The sequence below is a fragment of the Vigna unguiculata genome, chromosome 9, assembly GCF_037176805.1.
Source record: "Vigna unguiculata cultivar grain cowpea cultivar isolate G323 ecotype 2 chromosome 9, ASM3717680v1, whole genome shotgun sequence".
Classification (NCBI taxonomy): Eukaryota; Viridiplantae; Streptophyta; class Magnoliopsida; order Fabales; family Fabaceae; genus Vigna; species Vigna unguiculata.
In genome coordinates, this window is record NC_140800.1 from 44,531,575 (window position 1) to 44,551,377 (window position 19,803).

The following is a 19,803-nucleotide window of genomic DNA, read 5'->3' on the forward strand; positions in this document are numbered from 1 at the left end:
TTTTATCTTTATATTTAATTTTACATACTTTTGTCTTAAACCTTCAACAAATTATTGTTCCATTTATTAGCAATGATAAAATAAAAAATAAAATTCTAAAATAATTTTTTTAATAATAAAATCCAAAAATTAAAGTATATTTATTTTGTCATTGTTAAAACCATATATATATATATATATATATATATATATATATATATATATATATATATATATATATTAATAATAAAATTGGGATGAATTATTTAATAAAAAATTATAAGTTAATTTGAAAGTAAAATCGTTCAATATTCTAATATGGATAAGTACAAATTTAGAAGTTTTTATTCATTAATTAATTTAAAATCTTTCTGTCCGTAATAAATTTTTATAATTTATTGAATACTTCATAAAATTATATTTTTAAATTAAATTCATTACTTTTAAGCTTTGTCGATTAATATGTAAAACTATGTGACGATAACTATACCTAAGGTGATGGGATAATAGGACAACATATCACTCACCCAAGTGATAATTATATAATCTAATTAATTACTACATCATTGAAAAATAGTAGATTTTGACATTTGAGTATTTATATTTTTTTATTGAATGATATAATTTTTATACTATTTAGTTATATTATGTACTCATCCTTACACGTTAAAAAATTAAAATTTTGTAGTTAATATAAAATCATATCATGATTGATATAAAGCAATGAATAAATTTTATTGATTTTGAATGAAAATGAATTGTATAACAATAACATCATACTTCAAATAATTTTTACAATATCACATATAATGACTAAGAGATAGTTGTCATAAACAACTTTAATGTAAAGGATAAAACACTATTATCAATATCGTCATGCTTCCAGTAACATCCACCTTACTATTATTACCTAGAGTGTCCAAAAAAATCTACATGTTATCACTATTAATACACGTAAGAATGACAAATCACTTTACATTTTACATTCCTACTCAATTAAATATATATATATATATATATATATATATATATATATATATATATATATATATATATAAATAAAGACTAGAGAAATAAAAAAATATACAAAATTTGAATAACAATAGTGAAAAAAATCAATTAAAAAAATCAAATTTATCCGATAATCTGTTATCTCTCGTTGATTGGACCCTATAGCAGGCTGGTTCCAATGGGCCTGGTTCAAATGGGACGATCCATTTCTAAAACGGCGCCTTCTCCCTGCACCTCCAAGACTTCTTCTGTACCCCCAAAAAAGACCGTTATACCCTCATTTATAAGAGTGGGTGAAATTCGTTGGGACGCAGTAAATTTCATTTACTGGGTCACCAACCTCCTGCACCCCCAAAAGTTGACTCTCTTAGTATTTTTCTCTTTTCGCGTTCGTTCTTCATTCCAGTTGCTCTCATTCTCTTCTCCGTGGTCCTTTTCTGTCCTTCATTCATTCCGTGGTCCATTCATTCCTTGTGGTGGTGGTCCCTCTGGTTTGTATCACTTTTTTTTTAAGGAATGATGTTTATTTTCTTCATATCTTTACTTTTGCATTGCATTGTGTTATTGAAGGTTGTATCAGTGGTTCTTTGAAAGAAGTTGGTTGTGCGTTCCAGGTTAGCCTTCTTACCATCTTACCAGCTTGTTAGGAGTTTCTGTTTGCTTGTGTTTTCCCTTTCATAAACTAGAAAATCCATTTGACCAAAAAAATCATAATTTACTGGAAACGGAGTACATAATCCGTTTCATACACTGTGAAACGGATTCTGTAATCCGTTTCCTAAAAAAATTGTAAAACGGATTATGTAATCCGTTTCATAAAAAAATTTGCAAATCTCCTTTTCTTTCTACTTTCTTGTCAACCAAATAGAAGAAAGAAAATCATTATCTGTGTTTCATTTCCTCTCCATTCTTTTCCCCACCCAACAGAACAAACCATGAGTATCTAATTAAAAAAAGTGCCAACTCTTTCACACTTGAACTGACATCTCCATGCAACTCAAAAACTTGAGTCAACACCTTAATATGAATGGAGACATGTTATCATTAATATTGAAGTTTTACTTCTACAAAAGTCATCCTGAAATATAATATAAAATATTGAAAGTAGCGCCTCTATTATTTTTGAGAGGTTTGTTATCATAGAAAAACATGTAAAACTTAGCAAGTCATTTAGAAGGTGTATACGTTTCTTAGAATAATTTCACTTTTCTTTGTGAGATTCATTGCAAAAGAACGTCTCTTAACATTTTGTGAGACTCATTATCACAGGAAAAAGTTGAATATACAAATATTATCGTTTAATATCTTCTTTTACAACTCATATTTCATTTCATTTGGGTTTCTCTCCCTCTCAATCCCCTTTCTACCTGTGTATGCAGCAACAGTGTCCTATATTTTACACATTAACCATAGTGAAGTGATCACGTCTGGGTCAAAGTGCATGCTTTAGAGATTGCAAGACAACTCTAAAATAATCAATTTACAACAATACCTTCAAATAAATTTTTTTAAACAAGTTCAGGTGAGCTTTAATGCATGCTAGAAAATAAAAACTTCTAATGTTAAGATGAAAACATTTTAAACAAGTTTATGTTACTGTAAGTAATTTAGTATTCAAACACCGATTAAAAAAATTAGTACTCATCAAACTGCATTCAATGTCAATGGAGATATTGAAGCTATACCTTTCCCTCCCACTGGTACACTGATTCAATACCTGCAGAAGGCATAATTCATTCAGCTTCTAAAAGTCGGACGTGGCGTGCAACTTACATAAAAAGCTCATTTGGATAATATTCTCAACAAACACTTAAAAGAAAGAAATAAAAAGAAAGTACCAGGAATGTAAAATGAATCAAACTTCTCTTTTTAGTAAAAATCAATTGATGTATCCCAACTAATGAAGAAACTAAATGAGGAGGCTTCTAAAAAAGTAGAGATGTATTACTGCAATTTTAACTTACGAGAAAAGTTTGATTCATTTTACCTCCTTAACTAAATTTATTTTCTTCTTCTATAGGCGTTTTAAGTTTATCCAATTTGACTCTTAATCAACTTGGTTAGAAAACGAATTGACTCAAGAGTCAAGACCATATCAAGACTGGCCTTTTCCACCCTACCAGAACAATGCCACTGGTGGACATGGTTACACACACCATAATTGAAACATATAAGCTCAAAGTGAAAAAAAAAAGGAACGGATTACATAATCCGTTTCTAAAAAAAAAAAAAAACCAAACGGATTTCACAATCCATTTTTTTTTAAAAAAAAAAATTAAAAACCAAACGGATTTCAGAATCCGTTTTTAAAAAAAAATAAAAAAAAATAACAAACGAATTACACATTCTGTTTCCAAAATAAAAAAATAAAAAACACCAAACGGATTTCACAATCCGTTTTTTAAAAAAAAAAAATAGGAAACGGATTACACAATCCGTTTCCAAAAAAAAAAATAAAAAAAAACACCAAACGGATTTCACAATCCGTTTTTTAAAAAAAAATAAAAAAAGGAAACGAATTACACAATCCGTTTTCAAAAAAAAAAAAAAAACCAAATTTCACAATCCGCTTTTAAAAAAAAAATAAAAGGAAACGGATTACACAATCCGTTTCCTAAAAAAAATAAAGAAATCCCAAACGGATTCCACAATCCGTTTTGTAAAAAAAAAAAAAAAAATAGGGGAAACGGGTTCCATAATCCGTTTCCCAAAACAAAGAAAAAAAAAACTCATAAACCATGTCTCAAATACTCAGACATCAACACAACACACCTTCCAAACTATTTCTGAAGCAGGTTTAACACAAAAAAGCGAAGATGTACACATTCAAACCTACAACTAAAATCAATTAAAATCAAAATACGTGAAAAAATGGAGAAACGTACCGTCAAAAATGGAGAAACTACCGTCAAAAATGTAAAAGCGGCGGGAACAGATGAAACGCGGTTGTCTGGGGACAAGAATGGTGTGTGGAGAAGAGAAAAAGATGGCGTCGGGGACAAGAGGGAGGACGTGGGTGGGTGCTGTGTTGTGTGTGTGGGAGAAGAGAGAGAAGGGGGAGAAGAGGGAGGACGTGTGGGTACTGTGTTGTGTGTGTGGGAGAAGAGACAGAACAGGGAGAAGAGGTGTGGAGGATGGAGGCCTCTGCACATTAAAAAAAACCTAGGTCAAAGATTCCAAGGGCAAGGGCAGGGTGCAGAGCAGGGAATCTGCTTTTGGGGGTGCAGTGCGGTGAGTCACGGGGTATTTGGGGGTGCAGTGCAGTAAAAAATAATAACTCATTTTTTAACCATGGGCAAAGACGGAATTAAGATAAGTTTTGGGGGTACAGGAGAAATCATTGGAGGTGGAGGGAGAAACCCCCTTCTAAAACACAGGCATGATTTTGGGCTTAATAGAGTCCTAGGATATGCCAACTTGGAATTTAACCCTATTTAATCTCAAACATTTTTTTTTACCAAAAGAAAAATATCTCACGATATTGTATTAGAGGCTCCAAATTGAGGCATGTGATGTGGTGGACCTAAAAATCTTTTATAGTATATGTAGGGAATTATGAAAATATTTGTATTTAATAATGCTTCTTCCGTGTTAGCCCCTCCTTAAGAATACAATTAGTCGGTGTCCTTATTGTGGGACATTAGTCCTTCCTTAACCACCATAACATCTTTGCCATCCCATTTACAATTTAGGTTTGAAGACTTAATTAAGGAATTTGGACTGCTAAACGTGATTTTATTATTTTTAAATTTTGTTTTCCATTTTCTTAATTCAATGAAGCCTAGTTCAGGTTTAATCCTTAACAGAGTAAAAATATATCTTCAGCATCGTTGTCTTCGTAATGTAATCGTGGACCTAAAAAGCAGAAAAAGTACCAACTCGTTGATGGTAACAATATTATTAGATACAAGTGAGGAAATTAATCTGTTAATGTTTTAGTTCACTTTTTGAATGAGATTAATTATTTTAATCATTAAATATGTAAAAGTTTTGTCATTATATATTTATGTATATTATATTATTTTGTTATTAAAATTATAAGTGTTTATTGCAATGAATAACCATTACATAAAATAACCTAACCTGAATTAGCGATGTCAACGGGGCGGGTAGGGTACGGGTAGTAGCTCCCCCGTATCCTACCCGCTGGATAAATATATGTCCCGTACCTGTATCCATATTCGTCGGGTATCCATTGTGCAGGTATCCATCTATTTTTTTCACATCCACGGGTACCCGCAGATATTTGCAAAAATATTTAAAAAATAAATATTTAATTATAAAAAATTCAAATAAAATAAAATAAAATCCATCATTGTCATAAATTTTAAATAAAGTTCAAATAAACTCAAGTTGATACAAGTCCAAATAATTGTAAAAGTAAATATAAAATGACGTTTAACACAATGGAAATTCTTTAATTAGTGTTTTGATCAACAAAATCACTTTCTTATATTGGTTCCTGAAAAATAAACAAAATAAGCAAATAATAAACCTCAATTGCCACATGCCAAGTATTTTTATTTTAATTCCATCATTTGACAACAAGCATATCATAAATGTCATTGTCTATATAAAGTTTGATGTATATGCCTAATCTCAAAGAAAGGAAAGAGGAGAATGTCAAGATGTGTAAGTTTAGCGGGTACGGATATCCACGGGTACGAATACTATGATACCCGTACCCGCAGTGGCGAAACTTGGACTAAAATTGTAGGGGGGGGCAAATTAGATTTGTTATATATAATTTCTTTTAGAAGAAAAACCTTATAACAAACACATATAATAGTAGAATTCAAAAAAATATTACTATCATTCGCTATTATATCATGATACCAATTCATGAATACCATTTTAGATAAGACATTCGTATCTCATCAATTTGATTTGGTGGTATTGTCAAATTTGATGTCATTTTTTCCATATCACGTTCTATTGAATTGTTAAATTCATTATATGTAACTCTGATAACTTTAGAGATTTGTTTTATATTGTCTTAAATTCTTGGTTCTTATTAAATTTCTCAAGCTTAGTTAACGTAAATACATTTCTTTTTCATCTTCATCACAAACCTTTCTCTTTGAAAAAAAGGAATCAATTTTTTTACTTTTTATCATAATCTTTCTAATATAAATTTATCACCTCTTACCTATTTAGAAAAAATAAAATTTATATTCACAAATCACAATTATCACAATGCAAAACATAACAAAACTCATACTACTTTAATTAAATAAGCAATACTGTATAAATTCAAAACTTAAAAAAAAAATACCATAGGTAGCGAAAAACACAAAATCCCTAAATTTCATAATTAAGGATTATAATAATTTAGGAAAAATTATAATTAGGGTTCATACCAATTTCATAAAAGAATCCCTAAAATCATAATTAGGGGTTATATTAATTTGGGATAAACTTAATTTGGAAGAAATATCCTAAAAAGAATCATAAACTAACATACATAAATCATAATAAGATACTAACCTTGATTTGTGATAGATCATGCAAGAATGTATACATGAATCTCAATCTATGTGTTTCCAATCTCTATTTCCCAACCTTTGTATTTATCTCCACAGACTTTCATGATAATTTACATGATGGAAAGGTCTTATAGTCAACAAAAAACCCTAATCTCTTTTATAAATTAATGTCTCTATTAAAATTTTTTATTTTATCTTTTATTATAATTTTCCATAATATATAATATAATTTTAAAAAATATATAAATATATATAAAAAAAATTCAAAAAAAAAAATGGTGGAGCCGTGGCTCCCCCTTGTCACGTCATAGTTCCGCCAGTGCGTACCCGCCCCATTAAAATGTGGGTATAAAAAATAATTGTACCGCGGGTAGCAGGTATCCATTTTTAATATCCGTTTTTTACCCGTTGCGGGTTTTATCCACAAATACCTGCGGGTACGAATTTTTTTTACATCCCTAACTTGAATACACGACAACTTAATCCGGTTAAATTTAATTAAGTTAAATTTTATTTGCCAGCGAGTTAAACTCAAATCAATTAATTTAGCCTTTTTTTTTTCACTGTTTCAATTATAGAATGTGTGTTAAACCCGAAACTAATATAACTAAATCTATAACAATATATAAAGAGAATTTTATTTTTGTCCACATTTCAAAATACCAATTTTACCCTTTAAATATAATAATTTATTAAATTTTTAAAAATTGACCGTTACTTTGACAAGTTTTTTATAAAATCAGATGTCTTTGCTTATTCTCTTATTCTTTATTTATCAATGATTATTCTTTCATATGTTCTGATTTCACTTTATCTATAACAATATATAAAGGAGATTTTCCTTTTTGTGTTCACATTTCAAAATACTAATTTTACCCTTTAAATATAATAATTTATTAATTTTTTTAAAATTGACCGTTACTTTCACAAGTTTTTTATAAAATCGGATGTCTCTGCTTCTTCTCTTCATCTTTATTTATCAATGGGTATTCTTTGATCTGTTATCAGATATTTCACTTTATTTTTAATAAATATAATTTTAATTTATATATTAACTTAATAACATTATAATATTATCACCTACTAATATAATATCACAAATATTTAAAAAATCATATGCTAGTTATTATATAATAATAATAATAATATAATTATTATTATTTAATTTACTTTATTGTGTTATTAATTAACTATTTATTTTTAAAATATTAAATCATTTCATTTTTCAGACATTAAATATATAATTAAAAAATTATTAAATATGTTCAAAAATTATAAAATTTAATACAAAATATAAAAATTTATGACCGATTGAGTTAACTTAATATTAGAGATAGACTAAGTCTAGTAAAAAGGTATAAAATATGACCTAATTAAATTTTAATTTATTTTAGTGAACTATAGGGATAAGTTTTTTGGATCTTTACCCAATTCAATTCACATGTATTTTTATGTAATTTTAAAAACTAATTCAATGATAACTCAAAGAGTAAATATAATATTATAAACATTTTTAATTCTTTACACATTTGAGAATTAAATTATTTGTTTATTCTCTTAAAAATTAAACTTACGCTAACTCACACATTAGGAATTTAATCATCGATAGATGCTATTGTCAAAAGGATACAAAGTCACAAGTGTTTACTTTATAGATAAGTTGATGAAACTCTAACAATATTCACACGATTATACTGTTAGTGATTTGTTTTTTCTGCTTGATGTAAAAAATATTGACAATTGTGAAAATAAACAATATTTTTAAAATATTTTAATTTCTTTTACAAATTACACATTCAGAAGGTGGATAAACGATTTTTTAAGAAAATGAATTTCCTAATAAATTCTAACTTCTCAAATAGAATATAAAGAATGACACCGACATAAATAGTTAAAGGAGGATGATAATTTGTGAAATAGGATAAAAATCGGTTTGTTTGTTTTTTTTTTCAATTTTTAGTTTTTCTGTGCTTTCTTTTTACTATAATTTTAAAATATATAACTCTTAATATATAAAAAATATTTTGAAATATCAAACTCATTATATATCAGTATATTTAAAGAATGTAATAAAAAAAATTCCAAATTCAATATGAAATGGATATGAGAGATTTATCTAGAAATATAATAAAATTATAGGATGTAACAAATTTTAATTTATAAAATTGAGTAAGATGTAACTTGAAAGAGAAAAGTCATAAAAGAAAAGGGAACAGTAGGAGAAAGTTTGCACACTTAAAAGGAGACACCGAATCCTAGAAAACCTTTGTGGGGTTCTGTTATCCTACGAATAATCTATGTTTTTTATTTATTTTACTTTTCCAAAACCATAAATCCACAACCACAATAAAACATTCATTTCGTACACCCTAGAAAAAACATCAACCATTCAGTATAATTTCATTTTATTAGTATTTGAATAATAAATATAAATTTACCATATTATTAGCAATTTTCACGTATTTTTCTGATCCCCTAAACTTTTAAGAAGATTGAGAGTGAGTAAAAAGGCTAAAAATTAAAAAATTAAGATCTTATTTAATTTGTAAGGTTATTTTCATGACACGTGATGATTCTATTAAAATTAAACGAACTGATAAAATATATAAGAAGTACAAATCCAAAGGAAAAGAATAGCAAGTGAAATCGAAATTTGTTTACCTAACAATCAATATAAAGTTACGCTATAAATCCATTGACCACTATTTGTGGAAACACGACCTAACCTTACTCAATCTCTGAAGCGCGTCGGTGTTTTTTTTTTTTTTCTTTCTTTTATATATATAACAATTAAAATTAAAATTAAGAAAAAAAATAAGCAAGGAAAGTTTCTGGACTCATCAGGTGGGCCCAAAACAGAAACATGCCACGAGGTATGCATATCACATTCATGGAATCAATATTTATACCTGATATTAAATTATAATCTTTTAATTTAATTGTGTTACTGTGAAGAACTATGAAACTGATTCGTGTCGACAAAGAGAGCATTAGGATTTTATTTTATGATATTCTTTACTATAATCGTTTTTTTTTGTTGGCTACTTTATTCCTTGCGTTACTTACTTGGTCTTACATTCATTGCACTTTCGAATATTTTCCTTGTTTGCACTCCGGGTCAATCCATCAGTGAGGAAATCATGCCCTGATATTTCGCCATTAATAGATATTCTGGGAATGGATTTATCGTAATCAATGGCTTATAAAATCGAATTAAATTAGGTTAAATAAGTTTACTTTTTCTTCAAAAAATTACTTGTTGGAAATTGAAACTTTTTATTAAAGATATCAATTTCTGTATAAAACAAGAAAAAGTAATTTAGCCTCATTAAATTTAACGACTACTGAACACGACAATGTCATAAAATGTTTTTTCTTTCGGTGCGAAAATGAAAGCTAGCCAAGGAGGAGAAGGCAACCAACTCCAACTGCAACTCCAATTTACGCCGTAAATTGCGCCTCTCATTTTTCTACTTTTTGTCGAAACACGATATCACCAAAACAACTACTAGTAGAATTAAACTACGGAATTTACTAACAAGAAAGAATAACATAACCTTGAATTTAATTACAGTAAAATTAATAAATCTATTACCTAATTGATTTAACTATGAGTTATTTAATAACTAAACAAAAAACAACGTTTTCACATGCAAGTAATTTTAACCACACATCTTGTCCTTTTTCAACGGTTGTGGTGATGGACCCACAGTGACGCTGACACGTAAGGTTTGTGGTGCTTCTTCTTCCACTTCCACACTCACCAGGCCCACTCCTTCTTCAGTCTCGTCTTGTTCGACTTCAACCACCACGTTACCACCATCACTCTGTGCTTTTATGGCATGTCAATCCCCATCCAGTGTTCCACACTTTTTGAGATTAACAAAATCACACTACTTATTTTTATTTTAATAACTTCCCTAACTTACCCCACAAACAAGGACGGAATCTAGGCATTTAAAAGCCCACATCGAGAAGGCAGGGAAAAGCGAGAGTGAGTGAAGTTGAGAGAATGGCGGTGCTGCGTGGGTTGCTTCTGGTTTTCTTTGTTGTGTGTGTTAGCGTGGAGCAGAGTAAGGTGCTCCATGTAGAAGCAGATGATGGTGGTGGTGGGTTTGTGAAAACAAGAGGAGTGCAACTTATACTGAACGGAAGCCCCTTCTATGCTAATGGCTTCAATGCTTATTGGCTTATGTACATTGCCTCTGATCCTTCTCAGAGAAACAAAGTCTCTTCAGCCTTTCAACAGGCTTCAAATCATGGACTCAACATGGCCAGAACTTGGGCTTTCAGTGATGGTGGCTACAAGCCCTTGCAATACTCTCCTGGATCCTACGATGAACAAGTTTTCCAGGTTAGTCTCTCACTTTTCAATGAATATTAATCATATTCTACCAGACAAGACTTCATCCATGTATGTATACATGTTGTGATATTTCTCATTTGTTGACTCTGTTTTTCTTGGATTGAAAATGAAAGGGATTGGATTTCGCAATAGCGGAAGCAAGAAAATACGGGATCAAGCTGGTTCTGAGTTTGGTGAACAACTATGAGAACATGGGTGGCAAGAAACAGTACGTAGAATGGGCAAGGAGTCAGGGACAGTCCATAAATTCTGAAGATGATTTTTTCACAAATCCTGTGGCCAAGGGATTCTACAAAAACCACATCAAGGTAAATTATTTTTTTATTCCTTTTTTTTCGTTAATGTTATCCTTGTTGATAGAACAAGCTTCAACAAAATAGGATGGGTGCTGTGTAGATCGAGATAGAAAGTAATGACTGAGAATAATTTGTCATCTACACAGGGGAACAAAAAAAAACGAAGATTGTGAAATATGTGGTTTGTTGTGTTTTCTTTAAAGTGTTATCAATCATGTTTTTTTCCTTGATTTTGAAAGAGTTAAAGACAAATTATTGTCGTTAAACGACGTATTGTTGTCCTAAAGATTCTACGTTTAATCTCAACCGCATATTTGGACAACTGAGTCCAACACTATTGATTTTGTTGTAAATTTTTTTAATGGGTTTAGTTCATAGCAATAAAAAATCTTACCGAGAATTCATGCTCGCAAGTTACACCTTCACCTAAAAAAAAAGTCTTCCATTATTTACCTTTTTATAATTTAAAAAAAATGTTTATAAATAAAAGCATTAAAGTTTTCTTATTTGTGTTGGAAAGTGAGGGTTATTTTTAATATTCTTCATTCCTAAAATTGCGCTTAACGTGTAGAATGAATGACTTGTGTATAGAATTGGTTACACTAGTGAAAAAAGAGATGTAACATTAGAGTTTATTTTATGTGAGTGTTTTACAGGCTGTACTTACAAGACGTAATAGCATCACTGGAATTGCATACAAAGACGACCCAACTATAATGGCTTGGGAACTTATGAATGAGATTAGGTGCCCTTCTGATCAATCAGGAAAAACAGTTCAGGTAAATGCATAATTCCATCTAGTGAAGTTCTTGAACATGGATTGCATGTTAATATTCTTGTTTATTTTAGCACATGTGTAGTGTATTGCTTCAAAATTTATAAATTTACATATCATTTACTTGGAGAAATGGAATATATGTTAAATCATCTTTTACGTAATTTTAATTTTTAAGAACTATTCATTTTGACAGGGTTGGATTTCTGAGATGGCATCTTACCTGAAATCCATTGATGGAAACCACTTGCTGGAAGCTGGTTTGGAGGGTTTCTACGGCCAGTCAAAGACTCAGTCCAATCCAAACTTCAATGTTGGAACCGATTTCATTGCAAACAACCAAATCCCCGGCATTGATTTCGCAACAGTGCACTCCTACCCAGACCAATGGTTAGACTTTTTACTTCAATTCCTCACTTTTGAGAACATTTCGATCAACAAAATTGTTATATGACAAATTCTAAAATAAGGTTAGCACAGTGAAAAAGTTCGGAACAGATGGTGATAGGGATTATGAACTCAGGTTACGAGGCTCAAGGAATACAGTGAAAAAGTTCTAACGATTAACATTTGTCGATGATGAAGTTGAATGGGTTGTGTTTACTTTGCAGGCTATCGAGTTCAGGTTATGAAGAGCAAATCTCATTCTTAGAGCGGTGGGTGGATGAGCACATCCAAGATGCGCAGAACACTCTTCACAAGCCAGTTATCTTTGCGGAGTTCGGCATTTCCACAAAGAGCTTCGGTGGCAACTCAGCGCCAAGGGATCGGTTATTCAACACGGTTTATTCAGCAATATACTCATCCGCGAGTAGTGGTGGTGCTGCTGTTGGTGGCTTGTTTTGGCAGCTTCTAGCTCAAGGAATGGATTCTTTTCGAGATGGTTACGAGGTTGTCTTAGATGAAAGCCCCTCAACGGCTACTTTGATCGCTCAACAGTCTCAAAAACTAAACCACATTCGCAAGATGTACGCCAGACTCAGAAACATTGAGAAGTGGAACAGAGCTAAGGAAATCAGAGGCTCCCAATGGCATGTTGGTGCTAACGGTGGAAACTAAGTTATATGTCTTAACCACAAAAATCTATATATAATATAGAGAAAGAGAGAAAGTTAGCAACTTTGTAACTTAATTGTGTGAGGATGGAGTGTCCTAATAATTGTAGAGTGCAGAGTGGCTAGTAATTTTCGTTAAAGTATTACAAGAGATGTGTCCTACAAGTGTTATGGGCATGACTATCATTTATTGAGATATATGGAAAGAAACTTAGTAATGTACAAGCATGCGTTTCATCAAGGGGTATGTCCTCGAGTGAATGTATTTATTTCTAGACTACTATTACAAAGAGGCCTGTTGAATGCTTCATATAACTGTTCCATCTTTAATGGTTGCATTTTTCAGTGTAATCGTGATGCCAGACCTTATGTAGAATCCTTCCTTGGCCCTATCAGCTTCTTCAACACCCTGAGAAATCAATGGATTTATATCAGTACGTAAGTCTATTGCAGAAATTTCTGAAAGCAACGTGTTCAAACACTACTCACATCTGCATTTGCAATGATCACATTTCTTCCTATCTTGGCATTCTTGTCGATTATGCAATTCCTTAAAAAGAAACACTATTATGGTTTGAATGTTGTAGAATACAGATAAGAGGAAACTCTTCACGAGACTCAATCAAACGCACCTGATTTTTGTATTTTCCCCAACACCGATTGGAACCTTTCCTTCTGCCAGCAAAGATGCAATTTCTGACTCGGTCTGATAGTAATCAGCACCCATCATCATGGTATCCTGGACAACAAAATCCAAGGTATAAAGCATTTATCACTGATGATCCAAAACAGAAGATAAAAAGGTGGAATTGTGTTAGGGATGTTAAAAATTGATTCCTACGACTTAGAGTGAAAATGCAGTACAGATTATTGTTTACCTGAAGCTCCACACCAGATTCTAAACGTGAGCGCACTCCCACAATAGAGTGCTGAACGCTACACTCCCTCAAGAAGCAACCGTGAGAAATAATTGCATCCACAATCTATGAAACCAACCCATTAAATCAACAGAGTCATGTTCAGCAGAGTCCAATCTCACAAAGCAACTTAGTAATAGTTGACTGTCATACCTTGCATTTTTCTACTTTAGTGGGGGGGAGGAATCTTGGGGAAGTGAAGAAAGGTGTCTTTGGATCATAAAACTCAAATTTAGGAGGCTGCAAGTAATACCATAAATAACTAATTATTGGATTACTACACTTTCCCTTTTCAATGAAAACTTATTCAATAGTAAAAATCACATTTTATCAAAACTATAATCAAGTCTTCTATTATATCAGCAAGATTCTAAAGAATAAACAATTAATGCTTCTAAATTGTGAAAAGTTACCAAAAGTGTATAGCCATTAAAAAAATTATGGGCTATTTGAAGTAACCTGTTCTGTTAGGGCAAGGTTTGCATCAAAGAAGGACTTTATAGTTCCAATATCTTCCCAGTAGTCATTGAACAAATATGCCTGAGATGCAAAAAAGAAAGAGAAAATTGGCTGGTTACTGCTAAACCAGAAGAGATTACTTTGTTAGCATTCAAAGATTTTAAAAAAAGAACAACAACGAGAAATTCCCTCTCACCTGGACATTGTGCTCGCTCACAGCAGATGGGATAATTTCAGATCCAAAGTCATTGAATGAAGAACATTTCCATCTTAATAGTTGCAGCAGAGTTTCAGTTCTAAACACGTAGACACCCATGGATGCAATATAAGGATGTTTTTCTGCTTCTTGTGGCGATAACCCTAGAAGAGTAGTGTCAACACGCTGCAGTTATTGACAATTTATTAATAACTAAATCAAAATCTCAATTACTCAAATAAAAGGTATGTGTTTAAGACTTTGGAATCAAGATACTATCGGTGTACCATAGCCTTTAGATCTGATCCCTTTGGCTTTTCTGCAAACTGTACAATTCGTCCGGTTTTATCAATTTTCATCAGTCCATAATCTGATGCCCGGCTACAAGAGAATTAACGCTGATCAACTTCAAACTCAACTCAAGATAAAAAAACTGATATCATTTTTTTCAGTGAATGTTTAGTTCTTGTGAATAAGGTGAAGTTCCTTTATTGTAAGAAATCAAATCATGCAGATTTTCACGTAGAGATACCTGTCATCCATGGGAACACATGAAACTGTGATATCAGCATTCGTGTCAACGTGTCTCTGCAATCATAGTCCCATCAAAATCATTATTAGTTTCAGAAAACTATAAATGTTATCATTTGTAATGTTAGATCAAACTTTATACCATTTATACCTGTACAAAGTCCATATAGTCCATCCGGTAAAGATGATCCCCAGAAAGTATCAATATATGCTCCACATTCTTGTTCTTGGCATCCTGCAAAATCATGCAGAACCATATTCACTACTCCATATATCAAAATAGGATTTTTAGAAAATACACAACATCATATCATATGTTTTTACCTCAAAAACCCAAATAAATTGCCTAACAGCATCAGCTGTTCCCTGGAACCATTTCTTCCCTGCCTCTCCAGGCGTCTGAGTAGCAGCCAAGACCTGTTCACATATAATTACAAATCAATTCTTAACAAAACTTATCGCAAAAAAAAAAAAAAAAAAACACTTTCCAGAAGAAAAATAAGGATCTTGTTTGGTTCTGTTACCACTTTCTGGTTCTAAAAACCATTTTCTCAAACAATTTCATACCACCCAGCAATCAGTTTCTCATACAACATCTACTAAGTTCTGAAATCAAAACTTCTTTTCAAACATAACAGCAACCTACCTCCACAAAACCGTCTCCAAAATTCATGCCATTTCCAAAGCTGTATGTCCGGGACAGGTGGCGGTTGAGAGAAAAAGAGTTAAACTGCGTCAAAATGAATATTTTTCTGATGCCACTATTGATGCAGTTGCTCATGGGGATATCTATGAGTCTATAACACCCACCAATTGGAACCTGAGAATCTCATTCAAACCAAGAAACTTTGCATAAAGGATTTGCAATCATAGCAAAGCAACCGTTACCAACAAAATTCCAACTGAAAATCACATTATACCGCTGGTTTGGCTCTTCTGCCAGTAAGAGGAAAGAGACGAGTTCCTGCACCTCCACCCAAAATTATAGAAGCCACGCTTTTTGGGTTCACTTCGGGGGTCTCAAAAGTGGGCACCCTCTGATATGCCTAAAAGGAAGAACTGCGGTTAAGCGTTGAAACTGAATGCTTATTAAAACAATCAGAGACACACCAAAGTGAATAAAATTTTTCTTTCAATACATGATGTGTGTGCATTTGTTGATTTACCACGGAATCTTCGTTGATGTCTGATGTGAGAACAGCACGTGCAACTCCACGAGGCTTGGAGTTTCTAAGATTCTTACTGGTTCGTGAAGTTTTGCATGATTGAACACTCAAAAACCTTGTGTTCCCACTTCCCCTTGTACTCTCACCCCAGAACCCACTTCTCCTGTTTCTTCCAGTTCCCTCACTAACTTTAGCCAGAATGCCACCCAGGGTTGCACGACTTGACTCCATTGAACGACGGAAACAGAAACCTTTCTGGATTTGGTGATTGGTAGTACCTTTCTGCTCAATGAAAATTGGACTACACTGTTTGTGCGAGGGAAGGAACAGAGGAGCTAAATCACTTTGATAAAGCACCAAACTTTTCAGACAATTTGCACCATAAGTTGAGGAATCAAAAACTGCGGAGATTCAAGTGAAAAAGGGCCCCAAAAAAATCAGATTTTTTAGAGAACCCACTTTTCCAATTGAGAGAGTTGGTTGAAGGAAAACGAAGGTGGGGCCTGGGAGGGCAGAAAATAGAAGTTAGAGAGAAATGTGGCAATGGAGAAGAAAGCGATGAAGTTGAACACAGTGACTTTAATCGGCAACTAAGGGGCAGATTCTACTGTGAGGACTCACGAGAAACCTGCGAAGTCCTTCTGTCAATGACTCAGCACTTCCTTGCTAGTTTTTCTGACTTGCTCCCTAACACTGACACTTCCTAGTTCCCACCATTGTTACGTGTTTCTTTTTTAAACTTTATTTAACTTGCATCAAAATCGAAAACGTAAACCCTGACTTATTTAGTTATTAAATTAACTCCTGCTTCTTAATTCTCAATGTTGTTTCTTTCTTTATCTTCTCTCTATTGTCCAGTATTTTGAATAACCAGAGTCGGATTAATATGGTAATGGCTTTTAACGATTATTTATACTTCGATATTTAACCAAAATTATTTAACTTTATAAAATTTTTAAAGTAAAACTATGATTAAAATTTTATAAGAATTAAAGTCACATATTATATGAAATAATAGCAGTCAAAAATAATTTTAAGCCATTGTTTTTTATTGGTGTATTATTAATTATCTATAATAAAACCACTCGTCAATTGGAAACGTTAAAATGTTATATTAATTGACAAGTAATTGTTAACACGAATTATTATTTTTTAAATATTTAAATAATTATTTGTATGCATGGTATGTTGCGATTATCACTGTTTTAGTTTTACTTTTTAATATTTAGTATTCGCATTAATAATATATTTCAAAATTAAGACTAATGTTGCTGTATTTTTCAACGTAGAATAATATTGCTGTATTTTTCAACGAGAATAATATAGCTGTACTAAGCAACAGATAAATGTGAAGTATGATTATTCCGATGATTTTTTTTTTCAAGTAAACACAATATTATTCTCTTCTGCAAAACTTATTGTTGCTTACTTACAAAATTTACCTTTGATACTTTTCTGGTACTGAATTTCTTCATATGTATATTTATACATTATTAAACAAGTTTAAATATATTAATAACAGAAAAATGTTACTCTAATTAAATATTCGTCGCATTATTCACGGATAAAAAATGTTTTAATCATGAATTAAAAAATGGATTTCCCTGAATAAAGCTAAGTTTATAATGGATTGAATCAGAACAACCAGAATTGGTGTTAATTTTAATTATTGTGAAATAAAATAAATAAAAAATGCATAACGTGGAGATCTTTAAAGAGGTGGTGATGACCTTTTATTTATTGCAATAAATCAAAACACTTTCCTCCGAGTTTGATTGCGATAACCACGCACCTCACTATTCAACGACTCTCGGGGAAATAACAATAATGAAATAGTTTAAACAACCTAAAAAATATAATTTATTATTATACATTGACAATTCCTATAAAAATCTTAGTATAAAAAAACTTTATACAAAAATATTTACTCAAATGTTAGTGAGAATGAAATGGTTGCTACTTTTTAAAAGGTCAAGAAAATAATGAGTGATGAAAATAAAAAAGCAGCACAAGCATGTGGGAGGGTTATCACACTCAGTGGTACTGTGAAATTTGAATGTGTGAAGTGCAGAGTGAGGTGAGTAAAACATGTCACAGTTGTTCTGCATAATGTGTCAACCTAAGACCCACTTTGGTTTTGTTTGTCTAGTATCTTCATTCCTCGTCCACAATTCAATGTCATTTTCTTGCATTATATTTTTGCAACTAAATAAAACCTATCAAACTAAATCATTGTTTTATGTGTTCCTCATCTAAATTCTATATTCGATAAATGTTAAGATCACCCAATTCAAAATGAAACTATTTGGCGTAAAACCCATTAAAGAAAAATTAAAGGATTGAACCCAAAACTTGGATGACGAAAGTTATTTTTTAAATTTTAATATATTTTGATTTTCAAATTTTAAAATAACGATGTAATTATCTATTATGATAATATATAAAATGATTTTTTTTTGTGTGTTCACATTTCAATATACCAATTTTACCCTTTAAATATAATAATTTATTAAATTTTTTTAAAATTGACCATTACTTTTACAAGCTTTTTATAAAATCGTCTATCTTTATTTCTTTTCTTCTTTTTTATTTATCAATGATTATTCTTTCATAAGTTCTGATATATTTTACTTTATTTTTAATAAATATAATTTTATTTTATATATTAATTTTATAACATTATAATATTATCATCTACTAATATAATATCATGCATATTTAAAAAATGCGTATATATACGCGATACTACATATGTTTACACTAGTTTTAATATAATGATGTTAATATTATTACTTTTTTTGGACGACTTTTCTAATTAATAAAACATAAATATATTAAATTGTATAAATAATTCATATATCACTTTCAGACACAACTAATAATAAAAAAAATAACTTTTAAAATTTAAAAATCAAAATATATTAAAATTTAAACAAGAACCAAATTTAAAATTCATATCAAAATTTACATATTTAATGCAAAATAAAAATATTCAATCATATGCATAATATACTATTTTTGTGAATAATAAATCACCATGTCAAATCATAATTAACCTTCAAACGTCAATTATACTTATACATTTAAGATGATAAAGAGTTATTATTTGATTGATATGTATATATTAGATAGCCAATGGGGTACAGGTACATTATTATAACTATCATAACATAGGGAGACTATTAAAGGCACTGTCCAGTTTCAAAAACAAAAGTGATCACGTCTTTTGTTTTCTTTAAGGTCCAAAATAAACATGTAACAAGTAAATAGAGTTACGGAACAATTACTTTTGGTTATGTACTTGCTTCTTAATTTTTAGTAAATTTTAAAATTAGTTCATTTTAAAATTTTGAACTAATTTAAACTTTAATTTTTTAAAATATATAAATTTATTCATTTTAATCAAATTATTTATTAATCACGATTCATAATCATATTGTTTGTTTTATTGTACGTTGCTGTTCTCGTGTTTTTTCTTTTTGGGAGGGTCCATATAGTTTAAGGTTTGGACAGTCAGTTAATGGGCTTCGTAGCTAAGCAAGACTAGTGTAGGTCCAGCATCTTCA

General features: G+C 30.9%; 2 protein-coding genes across 2 annotated transcripts; one reads left to right on the forward strand and one right to left on the reverse strand.

The window, feature by feature from the left end:
• The first annotated feature begins 10,284 nt into the window (after nucleotides 1-10,284).
• On the forward strand, nucleotides 10,285-13,209 carry LOC114163014 (mannan endo-1,4-beta-mannosidase 7-like). The gene is made up of 5 exons (XM_028047057.2): nucleotides 10,285-10,830; nucleotides 10,956-11,150; nucleotides 11,795-11,917; nucleotides 12,110-12,303; nucleotides 12,525-13,209. Exons 1-5 carry the CDS (start codon nucleotides 10,489-10,491, stop codon nucleotides 12,970-12,972), a joined length of 1,302 nt encoding a protein of 433 aa, XP_027902858.1. The 5' UTR covers nucleotides 10,285-10,488; the 3' UTR covers nucleotides 12,973-13,209.
• APL2 (ADPGLC-PPase large subunit) lies at nucleotides 13,137-16,949 on the reverse strand. Its single transcript, XM_028047056.2, has 14 exons — nucleotides 16,238-16,949; nucleotides 15,992-16,117; nucleotides 15,718-15,891; nucleotides 15,396-15,488; nucleotides 15,223-15,306; nucleotides 15,073-15,128; nucleotides 14,828-14,921; nucleotides 14,541-14,726; nucleotides 14,345-14,425; nucleotides 14,039-14,125; nucleotides 13,847-13,951; nucleotides 13,601-13,707; nucleotides 13,458-13,518; nucleotides 13,137-13,377 (listed from the first exon to the last, which is right to left on the reverse strand). The coding sequence occupies exons 1-14, from the start codon at nucleotides 16,466-16,468 to the stop codon at nucleotides 13,276-13,278; spliced, it is 1,587 nt and encodes a 528-aa protein (XP_027902857.1). The 5' UTR covers nucleotides 16,469-16,949; the 3' UTR covers nucleotides 13,137-13,275.
• Nucleotides 16,950-19,803: the final 2,854 nt, after the last annotated feature.

Excerpts from the sequence above, each read along its gene's own strand:
- APL2 (XM_028047056.2), bottom strand. The coding sequence starts at position 16,468 with ATGGAGTCAAGTCGTGCAACCCTGGGTGGCATTCTGGCTAAAGTTAGT. Across the intron at positions 14,727-14,827 it reads GATCAGATCTAAAGGCTATG|CGTGTTGACACTACTCTTCT; the intron begins GTACACCGATAG and ends CAATAACTGCAG. Across the intron at positions 14,426-14,540 it reads TGAGCGAGCACAATGTCCAG|GCATATTTGTTCAATGACTA; the intron begins GTGAGAGGGAAT and ends TTTGCATCTCAG.
- LOC114163014 (XM_028047057.2), top strand. The coding sequence starts at position 10,489 with ATGGCGGTGCTGCGTGGGTTGCTTCTGGTTTTCTTTGTTGTGTGTGTT. Across the intron at positions 10,831-10,955 it reads ACGATGAACAAGTTTTCCAG|GGATTGGATTTCGCAATAGC; the intron begins GTTAGTCTCTCA and ends TGAAAATGAAAG. Across the intron at positions 11,918-12,109 it reads AATCAGGAAAAACAGTTCAG|GGTTGGATTTCTGAGATGGC; the intron begins GTAAATGCATAA and ends TCATTTTGACAG.